The sequence below is a fragment of the Mercenaria mercenaria genome, chromosome 2 (assembly GCF_021730395.1).
Source record: "Mercenaria mercenaria strain notata chromosome 2, MADL_Memer_1, whole genome shotgun sequence".
In the NCBI taxonomy this organism is placed as follows: Eukaryota; Metazoa; Mollusca; class Bivalvia; order Venerida; family Veneridae; genus Mercenaria; species Mercenaria mercenaria.
In genome coordinates this window covers 74297465-74318497 of record NC_069362.1, presented here as the reverse complement: position 1 = coordinate 74318497, position 21033 = coordinate 74297465, and the positions used below count along the sequence as shown (strand labels likewise).

Sequence of the window (21033 nt, the reverse complement as noted above, 5' to 3'; positions counted from 1 at the left end):
GTGTTTGGGTGGGTTATTTATGTTTACATTACTTGCGGTGCGGTTAAGTTAAATTGAATCATTTAATCATATTTTATTTGTTTCTGGTAACAGTCAACGATATATTAAATTTTATTGGTTTCGGGAGGTACTGAGATAATGTTATTGCAACATATTAGGGTTTACCCTTCCTTAAACTTCTTAATTATCTTAGCTAAATGATAACTGGCTTGTCACATGTTTTTAAGCGATGCTTTGCCGAAAAATTGCAATAAAATTTGAACATTTCAATATTTTTAATACTTTTTAATAAATTAACGTCTGTTCAACTAGTATGATTATTATAACACAGTCAGAAATATTTGATGAATTATGTCCCTTCCATGTATAGTTAAAAATTGTGGCTAATGTTTTGATGTATTTTCAGTCAATCTCTGTTATAACTAAAACGATTTGGCTTAACAGACATGAGGGTATTAATCACAATAGTAATAGCTCTTGTTTAATCACAAACGATGTGTATTCCACTATCAAACAATGAAATATGTTTGCCAAGTGGTTTATAAGAATGAAGTATAAATTACTGGTATGATCCAGATGAGGTAACAGAATGCACTTTGTTCAGACATGGCAGTCTCACAATTCATACAAATTAGTTCAGACAGTGAAATATGTAATTTTATATCTATGTGAAACAGTCTTATTTATAATACTGAACGATGAGGGGTATTGTCTTTTAAAATCAAATCACTTGCTGCGAAGGTCCAAGGAGAGCCTATTCGATCATGTCACGTCCATTGTCGGATGTAAAATAGTATAATGGACATCTGCATCCAACAGTGGCTTGTACAGTCATTATTTATCCTTATTTGTATTAAGTTGCTTATATTTTCATAAATCATGTGTATATAACAGTGTACCAGACGACTTAATCAAATTATCCGAAATATTGCCTAGTGGTCATTTCATATAAGCGATGTCATAAATCGACTTATTGAACTAATAAGAAAGGTCATTATCGAAAAAAGAATAGTTATCGATGCATCTTTTTCTCACTGACAACGACGAAGATAATGGTAACCATCCGACTATTACAGGGAATAATTCCTATGACCATGAATCTTTCTATTGTTAAACCTAAAACGAACTACCTGAAACAAAAATTTAGCTACAAAGCTGCACACATATGGAATTCACTTCCTTCTTACATTAAACTTCATAATAACAATATAACTGCTTTCAAGCATGATTTAAAGAATTTTCTCTTGTTACAATAGTTTTTAGCAATTAATTACTTGTAATTACAAGAATTTTGTTGAATTGATGTTACTGTTTTCGTTTCCAATAATAATAATATTCATATTGTCTTATTATTCAAATCTGGAACTATTTATTATCTTATGGGACAGACTTTCTTTTTTGTATGTATCTTAATTGATCTTTGTGACGCATGGCAATTCTTTTAAAACATAGTTATTGTTATATTACGTTTATTTAAGACTTCTTTAATTTGAGACGTGTTTGTCGAGAAAATGTAAGTAATTCTGATATGTGTATTCTTGTATAAATGTTAAATTATAAATTGACTGTATGATTGTGTGCATATGTGAATGTATATCAGTTGAAGGCCATACTGGAAATAAATTGTACAATATCTGTATTTGTACACTTAGTATGTCACCTTCAGAAAATAAAGTTATTATTATTATTATTATTATTATTAATTTCATAGCATATTTGAAAAACAAAATGAAACTTTTGTGAATATTACCCTTCACGGAAACGTTTATTACCGACAAAAAAAAAAAAAAAAAAAAAAAAAAAAAAAAAACACGATTTTATTCTTCTGAGGTAATGTGCTCCTTTTAGAATTTTCTACAATTTTTTTTATATAATGTTATATCTTTGTGTGCTTTCATTTACCTGAGCACGTAGTGCTCGGGGTGAGTTTTTGTGATAGCTAACCGTCCGTTGTCCGTCCGTCAACACTTTTCTTCAGATGACATCTCCTCTGAACCTATTGATCAGAATTGCATCAAATTTGGTCAGTAGCATTCTGGCACGGTCCTCTATCAAGTTTGTTCAAATATTTCAGTTTGGTTCCTTTGAGGAGCCGCCAGAGTGGAAAACTAAGTAAACCTTTTAATGAACCGCTTAATAGAGATTTTTCAAACTTGGTCTGTAGCATTATATCCATTCAAGTGGGGCGCTTCGACTCTTTTAAGGACCGCTAGAGTTAAAAATAGAAATAACTTTAAACAAGTTCTTTTCATGAACCGCTAAATGGAGCTTTATCAAACCTGATCTGTAACATCTAGGACCAACTAGAGATAAAAATAGAAATACCTTTAAATGACTTCTTTTTATGAACCGCCCGATGGATCTTCATCAAACTTTATCTGTAGTATTACTTGATGTATTCTTTAAATTTCTTTCAAATAGGGGCGCTGGCCACTAGAGCTAAAAATAGAAATACATGTGAACGACTTCTCATAAACTGCTTGATGGATATTCATTAAACTTGTTCTGAAGCATCATTGTAAGGTCTGCTCCAAAATCGGTTGAAATGGGGACAATCTGCCTTTTTAGAGCTAAAAACAAACATATCTTTAAACGACATATTTTCATGAACGGCTTGACGGATCGTCATCAAACTTGGTTTGTAGCATCATTGTAAGGTTCTCTTTCAAACTTGTTCAAATTTGCCCCCCGCGCCCCCCGCCACCCGCCCCCACACAACCCCTCTTTTGGAGCCACCAGACCTAATTATAGAAATACCTTTACTTAACCTCTTTCCATGTACCACCGGATGCTCATAACCATTATAAAGAGACCTTCCAAAACACTTTCAGCCTGCTCCTATGGTCTGTGTTTTTTCCTCCCAATTTACAGACCTAAGAAGTATATAATGTTTGAACAGTTTTTCATCGGTCACACTATAATATGTAATCAATTTCTGCTGCCTCTGGAACTTTCAACACCTGGAGCATATTATGGTCCTCTTCCAAGGTTGCGCACTCTGTGGCATTTTCAATCTCTGAAACCCAGGTGAACGATCTAGAGGCATCATGGCCCTCTTGTTATATTACACAATGTACTTGGTAACAGCTGGTTTATAAACATTGCTGCTTTAGAGTTCAATGGACAATTTATTCATTTATTCTTTTTCTTTAGTAATGGTGAAATGTGGTAAATCATTATTTACCCATTTTTATTTGATGTTACAACGAAATTGCATACGTCGACGTGTACATATGTGAACTCATTTGTTATTTAAAACTACGTATAAAATGGATATAGAATAACAAGATTATAAATTTGCATCCAGAAGTATGCACTTACTCTTTCGCTTTTAAAAGAGACAAAAGTCAAATTCAAAGACCGCAGCCACACGTCACACTATATCTCGTTCGACAGTGTGTGTTTGTGCGTGTGTGTATGCGTGCGATTGCGCGTGCGTGCGTGCGTGTGTGGGTGTGCGTGTTTTTCAAGATTTTTAGTCATATAAACGATTGTATCTACTAGTGGCCGAAAGCACAATGCCCAATTTTTTTATAGTGTTGCCTCACTGGAATATCACACCACCCAGTCACATAGTACAAGTTGACACTGGTCTGACCAGTCCTAGAACTATCCTCTTAATGCCGAGCGCCAAGCCAGGAAGCTGCTAGTCCAGTCTTTACGTCTTTGGCATGACGCGGCCAAAGAGCGAACCCATGACCTTCCGCACTCGATGCGATTGTTTTGCCGCTAGGCTACCGATACGTATTCTCGATAGAATTTAAATGATATATATGAAGAAGGAAGTCATGAAATTGATTGTTTGAATGTTTTTAGATATAAAATTGTATCATTGGATATCCTGTTACATAAAAGCCAGGTCTCTAGTTTGTTTATAGTTGGGCAACTACGTGTGCAAAAACTAGTGATGTCTCGTGTCGGATTCAGCAAGTTTATTTCCTAAATCTGTCGGCCAAAACACAAATCACAGCTCTATTTAATTTCGATAATTTCGCAAAAAAATCCAATAAAAATAAAAAAAAAAACATCCGGCTAAAAAAGGATGTATGGACATATCATTAGTTATACTAGCAAATAATTTGATAGCATGCACCATCACATATCTGGTAAAGGGTAAACACATTAAAATGCAGTCTATTTAAAATATTTTACAAAAATTGACATTCAAGTTGAATTTTACAAAACGAAAAGGATGGTGTAGATACGGACTTTTCACAGATAAACATACCGGAACAATTTTAAATTTGCTTCAAAGATATGACAAGGGACCTCCGTGGCCAAGTGGTTAAGGTCTCTGACTTCAAATTACTTGTTCCTCATCGATGTGGGTTCGAGCTTCACTCGGGGCGTTGAATTCTTCATATGAGGAAGCCATTCAGCTGGCTTACGGAAGGTCGGTGGTTCTACCCAGGTGCACGCTCGTGATGAAATAATGCACGGAGCGGCACCTGGGGTCTTCCTCCACCATTAAAAGCTGGAAAGTCGCTATATGACCTATAACTGTGTTGGTGCGATGTTAAACCCAACAAAAATATATGACAGGTTAAACAGATTATTTCTGTCATGATTCTTCTGCATTATATCAAAATCAATTTATTTCTAAATTCTAAACATTTATTTGTATTTTTGTAGCTTTTGTTTTATAAAATAAGGGAGGGGAAGGGTGGGGGCGGGGGTCTAGGCAATAAATGAAAAACATGATACCATAGTATCATTTTACTTTGTTGAAATTTTCGTAGGTTATTTGAAACATATGTTCTAAATGTTTGAAGAATTTCAGAAAAAGTTAGTGAAAAATGTTGTCAAAGATATCGAAGGGGCGTTAGAATTTCCGTTAAGTAAAGCAAGCGTATAGGTGGTATGTACATGTAAAGGTGTTGTGGGAGGGTTACTTATGTGTGTATTACTTGTGATACGTTAAGTTAAGAGTAATCATTTAATAATATTTTATTGGTTTTTTACGGTGGTATGTTTAGGACATGCATTTATTTCTATAAGATTAAATTATCTCGTGAGCACGACATCTTATCTCGAACACACGACATCTTATCTCGAATTAGATTAAACATGGAGTGAAGTGGATTTGCGATATTTGCTTGTGAATTTAGATTCCAAATTTGCCGGCCGCCATTTTAAAATGCACTATGGCAGTTGAAACGGAAAATGGGATAAAATTCACTTTAAAAATTTCAGCTCAGGCTTATAACCATGTAATTAAAATTTTGTTTCTAAAATATACTCAAAACTTGCCACATATATGCGATAAACTGTCTTGAGTAAATTATAACGGCCGTCAGTTTGGAATTAAACATGGCTGCTATGAGTGTAAATATAAATGTACTTATTATTTGGACTGTAAAAGAAACTTCAGTCATCTAACAGCATGATAGATATAACAATGCTTGCATTTATGAATTTCAAAATGGCCGCCATATGGGTGAACGAAAACAGTATAATCAGTTAATTTGATATGAAACATCATAAAACAAACATTTCACTTACTACATGTACTGCAAAAGATATATCAAATGATTCCAATGACAAGGCTTGTGGAGCTATGATGTAATTATAGCAGAAGCCTGTGATTTTCAAAGGATATAATTCCGGGGTACCTATGAATAGACTGGGTTAACTAGGGTGATCTGATCATTTCAATTTTGCTAGCCCGTTTTAATTTTGAAAGTTCAAAATTTTACGTTGACCTTTACGCAAAGCAAAGCAACTATTTTCCCGGTGTGCAGTTACAATAGGCTTATAAGAATCGCTTCTGGTACAGCTTCACTTCCTGAAATCGTGGCATCTTCAGTCGTAGATGGATGGGCTCAGACATATCCATTTACTAAAATAGTTCAGTTCTATATCTGATTATAGCAAATTACTGACCTCCTGTATCATTTCTTTCATTACGATATCTTATAATACTTCTTTTTTCCACCCTCCATCAAACAGTCCGTCGTTTCTAGTACCTTGTATTACGAACATGTCTTGGTAACATAAACGTACCTACCCCGCTCCTCCCCCAACCCCCACACCTTCTTCTCCCCCCCCCTCCCCCGTTATAAACCACATTGAATACATGCGATCTGGAGTATTTGAGGTACACTGCTGGCAATACTGTAAATTCAAGAGCGTATGTGCTTGAAATAGGTGTTTAAAATATTTATAACATACCTGAAATCAATGAAGTTGCCTTTTTTTTGCAACAAAATGTTCAGCGTCTAGAACACGTGCTTAAATATGCTCAGAAATCTCTTTTCCGTCGTCAAGAGCGTTGTAGAAGGTATTATATATAGTAACTAGCTGATTTACGGTTGAGCCACCAGAAATAAAACAGATTGTAAAGAAGTTATAATATTATTAGAAACTAAAAAGTTGAATACCTGCTTATGGATGATTTTCTTCATCACTTTGCTAATTGTACTAAGTAATGATATTAGTCTGTAATTTGAGACTTCCAGAGGGTCGTTCTTTTTCAAAATAGCACCCACATTAGCCACTCTGAGGGTACTTTGCCAAACGATAAGGAATACTTGAATAAGTCACAGAAGGGCTTGGCTTATTCTTCAGATAATTCTTTAAGAACTCTATTGTTAATATTATCCAGACCAGCAGCTTTTCCTAACGTAAGTGATTATAGTGTCATGACAACCTCTTGGTGATCAAAATAGAATCTAGGCGTGGCGCAGTTTGATTTATATGTATGAATGGGAGTTTTTTTGTTACTGTCATCAATTGTAGCTTGTGCTTGAAACTATGTGTTGAGTACGTTAGCTTTATCAGAACTGTCAGTATAGTATATGTCATTTTTTCTAAATACGGGTATTTAGAGTTGTCTGAGCTTGATTTAATAAATTGTTTGAGTGTTTTCAAGTAATCGAAGGGTGATGGTTGCTGAGATTTCAGTTTGTCAGAAAGTTAAATAGACATGCTTGTTTTGACATTTCTAATCAGATCAACAGTTTTGTTACGTATATGTTTGTTGTGTTTCCAGTGTCCTTGATTCTGTGTTCTTTTAGTTCTATTATACATCCGTTTTCTTTTCCTAATGTATTTTCAAATTTCATTACGCATCCATGGTGGTGTTTATGTGGTATAAACTGTTCTGAAATATGTTTATTTTTCTCTGTTATGTTTTAGTCTATGTATCAATGTCATTATGTAACAGTGACTCCCAGTTTACAAGAGATGCTTCTCGTCGCATTATTAAACTTCCAAATTTGGGAAATTCTATACTGCATTATCTTATCATAGAGTTTTCTTCCAATAGCCGATTTGTTTATATCAAGAAAAAAATCGCCAGTTATAACTATGTCTATACCAGTATCGTAAGCTAGTCCGATTGAATTTTCAATATTAGTGAGAACCATGGGTAATGAATTAGGAGGGCGATAGAATTTCCCATAAAGTCACTATTTGTCGGAAACGTTTATTTCGATCCAAATGCATTGAACTCCATGCACTTCTAAATCATATCTTCTTATTGCAGGAATGTAATTTTTTTGTAAACTAGTACTCCTCCATGTGAAATCACCGACTCTGTCTTTCCAGAATGGTGCTAATAGTTTTGAAACGTTCGATAGCATCACTAGGCCAGGTTTCTTTGAAGGAAAGAAATCAAAATGTAGCAATTCTCTTTCAAGGATTTCCATTTAGTGATAGAAGCTTTGAACATTATAATGAACAAAGGAAAAATTCTTTTGAAATTCATCAACAGCGTCTGTACAGGAACTGCTTGAAGTTGAGTTGGGACCAGGATTTTCATGGACATCGCCAGCCAGAAGAAGGACCACCGACAGCCAAGTAATGAGTTCAAAACTTGAGAAGTGTTTCAGACCTTTTATTCTCATCTGTTTTGTGACGAACAAACCTGCTCTCACCCTTTATTCATTGAGATCTACAAACATGTTATTCTGAAGTCCAGAAATGGAGTGGGCGAGATATTTTCACGGTTAGAGTGATGATACGTGTGAGAAAGAAGGAAGACAGAAATTAAGAGACAATCTAAAGTATGATAAGACAAAGGAATTAATGATCCATTATTCCATTTGTCTAAGTTGTATTACAAAAAGCAGTATTGTGATTATTAGAAGATATTACAAAGATACATGTTTTTTACTTGCGGAGAACAGGTTTGTACTGGTACAGAATCCAGGAACACTGGTTAGGTTAACTGTCCGCCGTTACATGACTGAAATACTGTTGAAAAACGTCGTTAAACCCAAAACAAACAAACAAATTACAAAGATATACGTGCATTTTTATTTATCGATTTGTGATGGATATAAAGTATTCAAGAGGCAGAGAATCTGGATGTGATGATTTAGTATTTTAGTGATTGAAATAGGTGTGTATATTATTCTGCAGTGGATATAAATATTCTGCATTGAAAGACATTACCAATGAAATTCAAACAGGCTTGTAACACTAGTATTTCTAGGCTGTTTATTATGATTATGAATAGTATGTAATGTGTATAATATTGCTGTGTGTGCACGTTTTCTCTAAGAATGTGATATTGTCTTTTGTTGTATGATGTGAACTATAGCTTGATATGCTTTCGTGTTAAGGGTGAATGCCACAATTGCCTATATCTATATTGGGCAAAAATTTTCCTACGGGCAGAATTTCTTTACACTTTGTGTACTGACTAAGAATCAAGTTTAAAACGAAAATATGCATCAAAAAGCATAGGTACCTAGGCTTGATCTTGAATTATCTGCCCTTGAAAGTAGATTTTTTCAAGATTTTCCGACTTTCAAGGGCAGATAATTCATGACCAAGGCTGGGTTCTTATGGTTTATTTTATTTCATATTTCTGTTTTGATTTGATTCTCTGTCAGTAAAAAAGTTTAAAGAAGAAATTCCTCCTGTAAAAAATTTTTGCCCCATGTCAATATAGAGACTGTTGCAAACTATCAACATGACAATATGATACCGCAAAGTCCCGGTCTTTCCCATGGATCGAATTTCTTTACACTTTGTATACTGGTTGCAAATGAAGTCTGAAACAGAAATGAAAATTAAAATGCACAGTTCTCTTACCTCGATCTTGAATTATCTGCCTTTGAAAATCGGATTTTTTTAGTATTTTCTGATTTTCGAGGGCAGATAATTCAAGATCAAGCCTGGGTACCTAATTTTAATTGAATTTTAATACATATTTTGGCTTTAAACTTGATTCTCAGTCAGTACACAAAGTTTAAAGAAATTCTGCCCGTAGGAAAAATGTTGCCCTATATATATATATAGGCCACTGTGGCATTTACCTTTAAATGAATTTGAACCTTATTTCATGGTAGTGTGCATAGCAATGTATCAAAATGCTTCAAACCAGTGCAAAATTTGGCAGATGAAATGTCAGTATTTTTAATAATATACTATGAAATATATATTGTATATTCCATAAAGAGTCACTGCATACAAAATCATATGCATTCATAATCATTACAATAATATGTATCATATATCTGCACAGTGTTCCTATGTATCATTTAGCTGTACAGACCTTATTAGTAATATTAAGCTGTACAAACATTAAATCTATCATTTAGCTGTACATTATTTGTATCATTTAGCAACACAGACATCATGCATATTGTTTAGCTGCACAGACATTATATTTTTATTTAGCAAAAGAGACATTTTAAATATCATTTGGCTTTACATACATTACATGTATCATTTTGCTGTAAAAATATTATATGTATCATTTAGCTTATATGTATCATTACTTACACAGGCACTATCTGTATCATTAGCTACACAGACATTTTATGTATCATTTGGCTGCACAGAATTATATGTATCATTAGCTGCACAGATATTATAAACATTTTATGTATCATTTGCTGCACTGCACATACATTACATGTATCATTTAGCTGCACAAACATTATATGTATCATTTAGCTGCACTGCACATTTAATGTATCATTTGCTGCACTGCACATACATTATATGTTTCATCTGGCTGCACAGACATAATTATGTATCATTAGCTACACAGACATAAACATTTGTATTCTTACCTGCACATACATTATATGTTTCATCTGGCTGCACAGACATTATTATGTATCATTAGCTACACAGACATAAACATTTGTATTATTACCTGCACATACATTATATGTTTCATCTGGCTGCACAGACATTATTATGTATCATTAGCTACACAGACATAAACATTTGTATTATTACCTGCACATACATTATATGTCTCATCTGGCTGCACAGACATTATTATGTATCATTAGCTACACAGACATAAACATTTGTATTCTTACCTGCACATACATTATATGTCTCATCTGGCTGCACAGACATTATATGTATCATTAGCTACACAGACATAAACATTTGTATTCTTACCTGCACATACATTATATGTTTCATCTGGCTGCACAGACATTATTATGTATCATTAGCTACACAGACATAAACATTTGTATTCTTACCTGCACATACATTATATGTTTTATCTGGCTGCACAGACATTATTATGTATCATTAGCTACACAGACATAAACATTTGTATTCTTACCTGCACATACATTATATGTTTCATCTGGCTGCACAGACATTATTATGTATCATTAGCTACACAGACATAAACATTTGTATTCTTACCTGCACATACATTATATGTATCATTTGGCTGCACGGACATTATATGTATCATCTGGCTGCGCAAACGTTATACATTATGTATGTATCATCTGACATTATACGAATCATCTGACTGCGCAAACATTATATGTATCATTGCTGCACAGACATTATATGTATCATTTGCTGCATAAACAGTTGTATAATTAGCTGTACAAACATTAGATATATCATCTGGTTGCGCAAACATTACATGTATCATTAGCTACACAAGCATTATATCTATTATTTAGCTGCACAAACATTATATGTATCATTAATTACACAGACATTATATGTATCATTTGGCTGCACAGATATATGTATCATCTTGCTGTGCAAACATTACATGTATTATTTGCTGCATAAACATTATATGTATCATTTGCTACATAAACATTTGTATCATTAGCTGCACAGACATTATTTGTATCATTTTGCTAACTAGGCAGTATATGCAGAGACAAATGCATTGAAAAAATACATGTATATAATAGATTGGTTGTAAATAGGTCCAATAGACAATTTAGTTAGACCTTGATAGTGATGAAATTAAAGTCACTTTCTTTTGATACAGCATAATTACATTAGCAGGAAAAAATTAGACTTGCATATATCAAGGAGAGATTTGATGCATAGTTCACTTACCAAAGATACAGTTATGTTCATTGACAAGCATTCATTTGCACTGTAGGTTCAATTAAGAAATAATATATCTCATCCAGTGATTTGTCGTTGAATAAATCATTGTTTGGAGTTCAGATGCGAAGGAATTATATAATAATACGCATCTGAACGACAAACAATGATTTATTCAAGAACAAATCACTAAATGAGATATATTATTTCGATTCTAACACGTTACCAAGGATTTTTAAGTACATTCTTGACGACATTCATTAAAAATTTGCCCGTTTTCAATCGGTTTCTTTTCCAACGCGCCACTATGCCATTTGACGCCATACGTAATAATTGTGACGTCAGAACAGTGCTTTGTTGTATAATAATTCACTGTTTTCTGCCTTCTTTGTTTAATAGGAAAATGAATCGGATCGTGTTAGAATGTACCACAAAACTGTGCAGGCAAACAGATTTACACTGGGATAAGTATACAAATCTTGAATCATTTCAATTGTGAGATCAAATACATCTTTCACTTTGTAAACATGTACATGTATATAAATTCTATATCAGTTGTTTAGAGGAAGTTTCACCTGCACATTTCCATGTATAAAATTCAAATACATTACACTATACAAGTATGAAAGTTGCTGCAAGATGCGGCGAAAAGAAACTCGGCGCCAAACAAAACAGTGTACGTAGTACTGATAGAAAAAAGGAGATGTAACGATACTTGTGTCTTTGTTGTAGACCCGTCTGATAGGGTTTCATGAATTCATTGCCTTTGTATTGGAGCAGGATTTTTTATTGTTGTAGTTCTATTTAGTGACCAAGTTATTGACTGATCATTGGCTGCGCTCTCGTGATATAATAATACGTATCTAAACAACAAACAATGATCTTATTCACGCGCAAATATTATTTCGATTCTAAAACATTATCAAGGATTATTATGTAGATCTACGTCCTTGACGATATCCATCAAATATTTGCTGATTTCTGTTGATTTCTTTTCCAGCACGCTGCTATGCCCTCTGATGCTATGACGTAATAATTTTGACGTCAGGTAAATGAATTGTTGAATATTCTAGCATAAAACTGCTGTTATTGTCACTTTTCAGGGGTGTTTTAACAGGAGAGAAAACGTGTGTTAACAGAGAGATTCTCGCGCTCACGTGCTGTTATAACACCTTTTTATATATGCGCATTCCGTGGCAAAGCTTAAACGTATTACGGCCCCAAAACGGATAATTCAAAAGGAAATGACGTCAACGTGAAAAAACAACGTAGACTTTACCGCGCATTTCATGGAAATTTAATGACGTTGAGGGAAAATACATTCATTTATATGTTTTTTACGCGTTTTATGCTAGAATAGCGTTAGCGCATGTTCTTTTCGTGTTGTAACATCTTCAGAATCCCTCGGGAATTGTTGGTACCCGAACCCGTTACCATTACCTCGGGATTCTGCAGATGTTATAACACGAAAAAACATGCGTTATCCCTACAATAACACACAGTTTTCAGCCTTCTTTGTTGCATAGGAAAACAAATCTGGTCGTGTTAAAATGTTTAATAACACACAGTTTTTAGCCTTCTTTGTTTAATAGGAAAATAAAACGGGTTGTGTTGGAATTGGTTTTAAAAGTGTTTAAGATATAAATAAATCAAATAAGAAATAATATTCTCCAAATGTAGATTTTTTTACAAGTTATAAATTTATTTGTTTTCAATTCGTTTTTCCCCCTCATTTAGCCATAGGCTTTCAAAGACTTAAAACATGTCTACGTTCTTGTAAGGGTTGTTTTAACATAGAAATAAGTCTAATTAAAACGTCTAAATGTTTTTTCATTGAACAGAGATTATTTGATGTTATTCACTTTAGCGTCGCATAAGGTTTCGCTTTTGTATTTATGTTTGGAAAAATGTAAAAAGAAATATAGCCGTTTACAACGCACTCATCATACACACAAAATTATATTATTCCGATACATTAGATTCGTTAAGAGTAAAATGTTAAAGAAATGTACTTCTGTTTTACGAAAGATTCAAAAACTAACTAATCCAGAAATAATTCATAAGACGATTGATCTGACACAGTTGAAGATAATTATTTGTTCTATGTATGCATATATTGCTAATTACTGAACGATGGTCTACATGCTGATACTACTGTTCGCAATTTTGAGATTGCGAACGCATTTTAGGTATCCCTACACAAGATTGGGTACAATATATAACCTTGAATGCATTATTTCAACAGATTAATAAAATCTTATTAAAAACTAGGATGAATTATTGTCGAAATCCTACGTATTTAGGATATTTGAACTTATTCATTACAGAACAAACTAATCTCACCACTTAAACATTGATTATTCAAAACCTTAGCAAAATTCGTTTCAAATGTGAGATAAGTTCCAACGTTTAGAGATAATGTTAAGAGACCTTCACAGTGACCTTTCACAGAGGCATTATCTTTGTGTCCGAGACCAGAAAGTCAAAAACCAAAGTAAGAGCGGACGGTAAAGGTAGGTAAAATTTGTTCAGTAAAACTAATAGTTTTATAGAAAATGTAGTATTCATATTTATATATAAACTATACGTCATATACGCTGAATAAATAAAAAAAATAATCTTTTTTTATATATATCTCTTAAATTTATTCTGCTAAACCTGTAAAAAGTGTTATACGTAATATGAAGTTATTCTAGAACCATACAAAAATGTGGCACTGCTTTGATCGGGACTGTACATACTGTCAACCGCTGACAGTATGTTTCAGAATGTGGACAATATTACTTTCGCACGAATCGCAGTCCTGTATTGTTATTATGCCGAAAAATAATGCGCATATTTCACAAATTTTCCATTTAGAAACTGATTTACTAGCTCTATCTTTTACGGACATGTACATCGTTTCTGGGCTGCTCGGCATTAAAAGCATGCAAATCGTGAAAATCTTAGTATCACCCTGCTAAAAATTAGATGTGCAAGAATATCGAACTTTTTTTATATGGGAGTTTTGCTCATTGCCCAGAAGAACACTTGAGAAGATGAGGTTTCTACAAAATAATATTTACATTTAATATCATTTGTGGAATTTCAAATTATCTTGTGATTTTCCGTCAGCTGCGGATACCTTTGAAATGTCATTTTGAGATGTTATTTTCCTCTTTAGAATACTGAGAAAAATACAATGTTTAGTGACGACTCATTTAAAGGCCCTCAATGCCTTTGTTCATAATGTGGCCGCCATATTTTTTATTGTGAATATAAAATATCGTATTTTCAATAATTGTTTTCTCTAACTTTTGTCGAAAGTTTGAATATTGATTAACATAGTACAAAGTTTTATTGAATACACTATTTTTGATTACCCCCCTTTACAGCTCTAATTTGTTTGTTTTGGGTTTAACGCCATTTCAACAGTATTTCAGTCATGTAACGGCATGCTGTTAACCTAACCAATGTTCCTGGATTCTGTACCAGAACAAACCGCAAGTAACTGCCAACTTCCCCACATGAATTATCAGAGGTGGAGGACGAATGATTTCAGACACAATGACTTTTATCAAATCGTCACGGAGAACATACGCCCCGCCCGGGGATCGAACTAGCGACCCCGCGATCAGTAGACCAATGCTCTCCCTACTGAGCTAAGCGGGCGGGCAATTTTTATAGCTCTAACTGTATAAGTTCATGTGTAGTATTTAAGGAGCGTCTTTCTTATCATGTAATTATGCGTAACATCTATTTGGAAAGCTTTATCAATTGTTTATAATATAGAATTTAAAGACTTATGGGTCTTTAAGTAATTATATTTAAAAATCTCATGTATGATACTATTTCCATTGTTTAAACGTTATAAAGAAACCTTGATAAAATTTCGTTAAAAAATCTTGAAAGACACATGTATATCTTGAAGTTTTATGGCAATGAGGCATTTACCAATCTTAAGCTACATGTACGTTTGTAACACTTTTAACTGATAAGATTTCCATGAATATTTGGTTTGTGACATGACCTGTTTGACTATCTTTCTACTCCGTTTTAGAACAGTTCAAGGGGTCAATGTAAGTGCTAGACTTTTCTTATCTGCCTTCCTCAATGAAAGGAATATCTTCGATAAAACCCAAAATTGTCACCGTTTAGATTCTGAAACATTGTTCCAAATTTGTAGTGTCAAGTAATCTGAAAAGCCGTTTTTGTTGCCATTTTCGCTGAATATTACAAATTTATTAACCCCCCGCCACGAGTAATGGGGGTTATAGGAATGGTCTCCGTCCGTCCGTCCGTCCTTCCTTCCGTCCGTCCTTTACATTTTGTGTCCTCTCTGTTTCGCCTAAACCCCTTGAAAGATTTTCATGAAACTTGGGTCAAATTATCACCTCATCAAGACAATGTGTAGAACTGATGAGTCAGCAATGTTGACTGAAGGTCAAGGTCACAACTCAAGGTCAAATGTTTGAGCCTTCCATTTTGTGTCCGCTCTTCCGTATCTCCTAAACTCCTTGAAGGATTTTCATGAAACTAAGGTCAAATGATCACCTCTTCAACTTATTAGACAGCCATGACAGCTCAAGGTCAAGGTCACAACTCAAGGTCAAATGTTTGAGCCTTCCATTATGTGTCCGCTATGTATCACCAAAACCTCTTGAAGGATTTTCATGAAACTTGGACCAAATAATCACCTCATCAAGACAATGTGCAGCACTCATGAGTCAGCCTTGTCAGCTCAAGGTCAAGGCCGCAACTCCAGGTCAAAAGTTTGAGTTCTGTATCTCCTAAAACCCTTGAATGATTTTCATGAAACTTTGGTCAAATAATCACCTCACCAAGACGATGTGCAGAACTTGTGAGTCAGGAATGTTGGCTCAAGGTCAATGTCACAACTCAAAGTCAAAATGTTTGAGCCTTCCATTTGTGTCCGCTCTGTATCTCCTAATCCCTTGGAAGGATTTTCAAATTCATTGATGTCATCATATATGGAATATAAAATATACTTAACAACGCCAATGCTTCCACCCAATACCAACAACCCTTTCACTATCCATAACATCGGCGGGGATACAGCTGTCTTTCAGACTGCCTTGCTGCACTTTATTTCAAAACATTTTCAATATAGTCAAGCTTTCAATATTACTCAAGGTGCCATTGTTTTTCTTTATTCTGCATGTTCTGATTATCTCTGCACGTACACTTTGACAGCGGGAAATCCAGATAAAAGACAGCTGTCATGCAAAATCATGTACATGGTTCCAGTGAACTTCCTTTTAATATATGACGAAAAGATCCAATAAATGTTTACACATTCATATCTTTGGCCAGACAGGTTAGAGATGTCAACAGAAATTCATGATAAATCAGATTTAAACGGTAATCCTAAAATGTCCACTGCAGTTTATCCCTTTTGCCCTCAGTTGACAACATATCCCGCTAGAGACGGCAGCGTAGAACAATGTTGCTCAATTTAGTTTTGCATCTTACTTTGTAGTTGGAAAGATTGTTATATAAACAACTCTGATTGCAACTGCTCTTCTATTCATGACTGTGTGTTTTGAATATTCCTATTAACATTTCATGTTGTTTTCGTACGCTTTATGCTTCTTACTTCTTTGAATGCTTTTCAACGTCTTCGCCATAGCGCAGAGACAAAAATGTGTTTACATGTGAGTTCACACTATATAGAGTAGTAGCAGTTTGCCTTTCAGCATTGCTCTCCTTGCTGTTTTAAATGGTGTCATTTATCTTATATTTTCTCAAATTGGATTTTAGTATATTTCTTAATACTCTCGATCCTTTCATGTGCTTTTTTGTAGCTGTACTTTTTCAGTTGATGTTTAAAAGTTTAAAACTGTAACACTTATGTTTTCAGATGGTCCGATTATCACTTTTCCTTTTTGCTGCTGTAGCAGTCGGTGCAGCTGCAGGTATGTATATTTTCTTAACCTCTGTTTGATTAGGAGCGAAGTTTGATACCACTCTGTCAACTTTATATTAAAATCGTATGGTTAAGATAAAACTCCGCCATGCACTGTACTAAGGCGGTGTCCCTCTTCGTTCGTCTATGTATATATTCTCATTATTCGTGTCTGAATAGTTCTGTCGGCTTTGGTACTGCGACTGAGAACGTGGTTTTTTTTTCTGCTGGCTCTTTGTGCTTTGGTAACAGCTCAGTTCAAGCTGACTCGAGTTTTTAAAATGGAAATAAATGAAATAAATCACGCATTGAATCAAAATTATTTCATCTTCATTTTTAAAATGGACTAAATTAGTCGGAAAAGGTCAAAAAGTATTCCTTTTAGCTTTACGATTTCACTTCAGCTTGTATTATATTCTTTTTGAAAAAAGTTTCTGGTGAACATAAACACGCGTATAAATTACCGGGCATGATTCATAGAAAAAAAGTGTGGTGTTTATTTGATTTATTCACCAAGAAGATACATTTGAACAAAATACATTTTTAAAATTTCTATTAAACGATATAACATTAGAAATAGCGGACGATTTTAGGAAATGAAAGTAAGTATAAGGTGGCTGGGGAGCGGTTTCGTAATTTGGCCCCGGTCGATTTTCTGTATAAACAGGACAGGGTAGATATAAAGGCTCATCTTACTGGTTATTTATTTTATTAACTCTTTAATAGATTGGGGAAGTTTATGACACTGTCAATTATATTAAAGCGGGTTGATTAAAATCCTGCCTGCCGTACTACGGTTGGCCTACTTACATCAGCAAAGTCACAGACTCGCTGTTATCCATCCCTATTTGTTCAGTGAATTAGGAAATTATGGTGGTTTGGTACGCGACTGATCAACTGGGTATGGCTCTTTTGCGTAACAGCTAGTTCACGAAATGTGAGTTTAAAAATACAAAATGGATTAGATGGCAATATTTCATCGTACCTTTTAAAGGCTAATTTTGGGTCTAAAAATTTGAGTGATTTTTGCCATTTTATATTCTTTTGAAAGACATGGTGACATAAACACAGCGTATATAATTAGCGTATGTATTCATAGAAAAAAAGTGTGTAGTTTTCAAAGAAAGATAATTGAACAAAAGAGATTTCTAAATTTCAAACACGTATCACATGAAATGGGAGATTCGAAATGCATCGCTGTATAAGAGTTATCATGTGTTACAAGGGAAGTAACTTTACTAGGTTACAAAATCTAAAAGAATGGGATTCGCTCCCTGCCATAAGTGTTTAGTCATGTGCACGCTAATCGATGAAGTTTAAATTCTTTGTTATATTTTGCTGTTTGTTAATACTTTTTGTTGGAAAGGTTCAATATCCAGGTATTTATTTTATACATTAGTACTGAATTGTTAAACCACTTGTTGATAGGATACTATCGACTTAATACACAGGGTGAACATGTACGTACATTACTGTCATAGCTGTTTTATCAGGTAAACATATCTTTGCCGGTTTTCTAATCATTTAGGACAAAACGTGCAACTTGATAATTCTATACAAATACGTTTATTATTTAACATAAGGAAACCGATTAAACATCAAGAAAATGTTAACATTTTATTTCATATCAACGATAGATCATTGAGCAGTCTGCCCAACTTTGCTAAACGATTAGTACTGTTAACTATGTATCAAACGTGATATGAAATTACTTAAAAAAACACTCAAACTAGTTATTATTGAAATTGTCAAAAATTACCACTCTATTTGCCATTTTAAAGCCGGCTAGATTTGGTTATGAGTTTGGTGTTCCGTTAGTCCCTTTTGTTTGTAGTGTATTGAAATTAACATAATAATTATCTCAGTTATTTCTCATTATAACTGATAGAAACTTTACACGTACACATACATTACTCTTGCTATCATTTTGATGAAATTATGTCCCTTTTAGTACGTAGCATATTTTCCCGCACAATTCAGTTCGCGGCAACCAGGTATCCGGTACCAAGTCAATTTCCAGTTCACGGCAAACGAATGATTTGGTTGACCTCCACCTGTGTAGTCACCCGCCTGTAAATTAAAATACAACTGCAAAAATCCTTGTTAATTGATCAAATAAAACCTCACGTTAAATAGCGTGCACAGGTGTCCCCCACTGCGCCCAAGCACACTTATCAACGTCAATAAGTGAGCTAAAAGTGCAGACACGCCTCGATGCATAAAGTTGATCTAAACATGGTTTCATGAATCTAGGTGAATATTTTTAATGATGTTTGCAACACAAAGTTTTAATAACTTTAGTGTATTTGTCACTAAGTGAAGGACCATAACTCTGGCCTACTTAAGTGAAATCAAAAGAGAACACCAGGTGCACAACTTCACATGCTATAAAACAATTCTCTATTGTTTTATGACTCTAGGTCATACATGGACCAAAAACTTTTATTTTTTGACAAAGTCAAGGGCCGTAACTTGCAAAGTGAAGTATAAAAAAATCACAGGTGCACAAAGTCACATGCTTGATAATTCTATGTGTTTTCAGTACTCAGTGTGAAATTGTCTTTAAGATATATGCAACACAAACTTTTAAGCTGTTTATGTGCATTTTTCGCTAAGTCAAGGACCATAACTCCAGTCTGGTTGAGTTAAATCCCAAACAGAAAACCAGATGCGCAGACTGAAAAAAAAAGTATTTTCAGTTTTTCTTTTATTTAGTGTTTCTTCACGATGTTTTATAGTATCTATACTCAATCCCCGATGACTCTTATCCCTAGACAAAGGTAATATTACCTTGTGGGTTTATCCCCTTTTCGAATACAAAGTTAGATTGAAATTGTCTATTTCTGATGAGGAAGAGGCTCAGTAACTTTGGAAGAGAATGATGAACTGTTGACAGGTAAACAAGCGGCAAACACTTTTGCCTCTAACTACAAAGATGTTTCCAACATCCCCATTAACAGGGAACGGCAAAGAGAAGCCCGAAGAGGAAAAAGGGAAAGGCAGACAAGCCAAGTGACACCAGAATGCATGAAGCAGAGTCTTAAACTGCATGAGCTACAGACAGCTCTTAGGCAGTTGAAGACAAAGAAGTCTCTTGGACCAGATGGAGTCACAAATGAAATGCTGACCCATCTAGGCACTGCAGCAATTTACAAACTCCTGGACATTTACAACTACAGCTGGACACAAGGACTGCTTCCACAGATATGGAAAGAGGCAGTCATGATCCCCATCCACAAGAAAGGGAAGGATCCAAAGAAGGCTGCAAGCTGTCGCCCAATCAGCCTAACCAGCTGTGTTGGAAAGACCATGGAGAGGATTGTGAATGCACGCCTGAAGTGGTACATGGAGACTAACAACCTATTTGCAACGCAACAAGCTGGCTTCAGACAATTCCGCTCCACTGAGGACCGGACCAGACCACTTATCTATCGCAAGAGATAGAGTACGCCTTCCAAGAGCAGAAATCGTGCTTACAGCATTTATTGATCTGCAGAGAGCGTTTGACAAAGTCTGGACTGATGGACTCCTCGTCAAACTGATGAGGAGTGGAGTAGGAGGTCACATGCTGAGGTGGATTATGTCATACCTCTACAACAGGAGAGCAAGAGTCAGTTTAGAACATGCCAGCAGTAGGAAGTTCCTGTTGCGTCATGGTGTCCCACAAGGCGGAGTCTTATCCCCTACACTCTTCCTGCTTTTCATCAATGATCTGGTGTCTGAACTACCGAAAGGAGTTAAGGCTGCACTCTACGCTGATGTCCTGTCGTTATGGTGTAAGGACGAACATGCCACTACAGTCACATACAGAATGCAAGAAGCCATCAACAAGCTTTCAGCTT

The 21033-nt window shown here is 34.8% G+C and overlaps 1 protein-coding gene across 1 annotated transcript in view; it reads left to right on the top strand.

Moving 5' to 3' along the window:
• The first annotated feature begins 13699 nt into the window (after positions 1–13699).
• LOC123562291 (probable chitinase 10) overlaps positions 13700–21033 on the top strand; it is a 112779-nt gene continuing 105445 nt past the window's right edge. Inside the window, exons 1-2 of the mRNA XM_053526582.1 lie at positions 13700–13799; positions 17147–17201. Coding sequence (XP_053382557.1) covers positions 17147–17201 — 55 coding nt within the window. The 5' untranslated portion in view covers positions 13700–13799. The remainder of the gene's footprint in view (positions 13800–17146; positions 17202–21033) is intronic.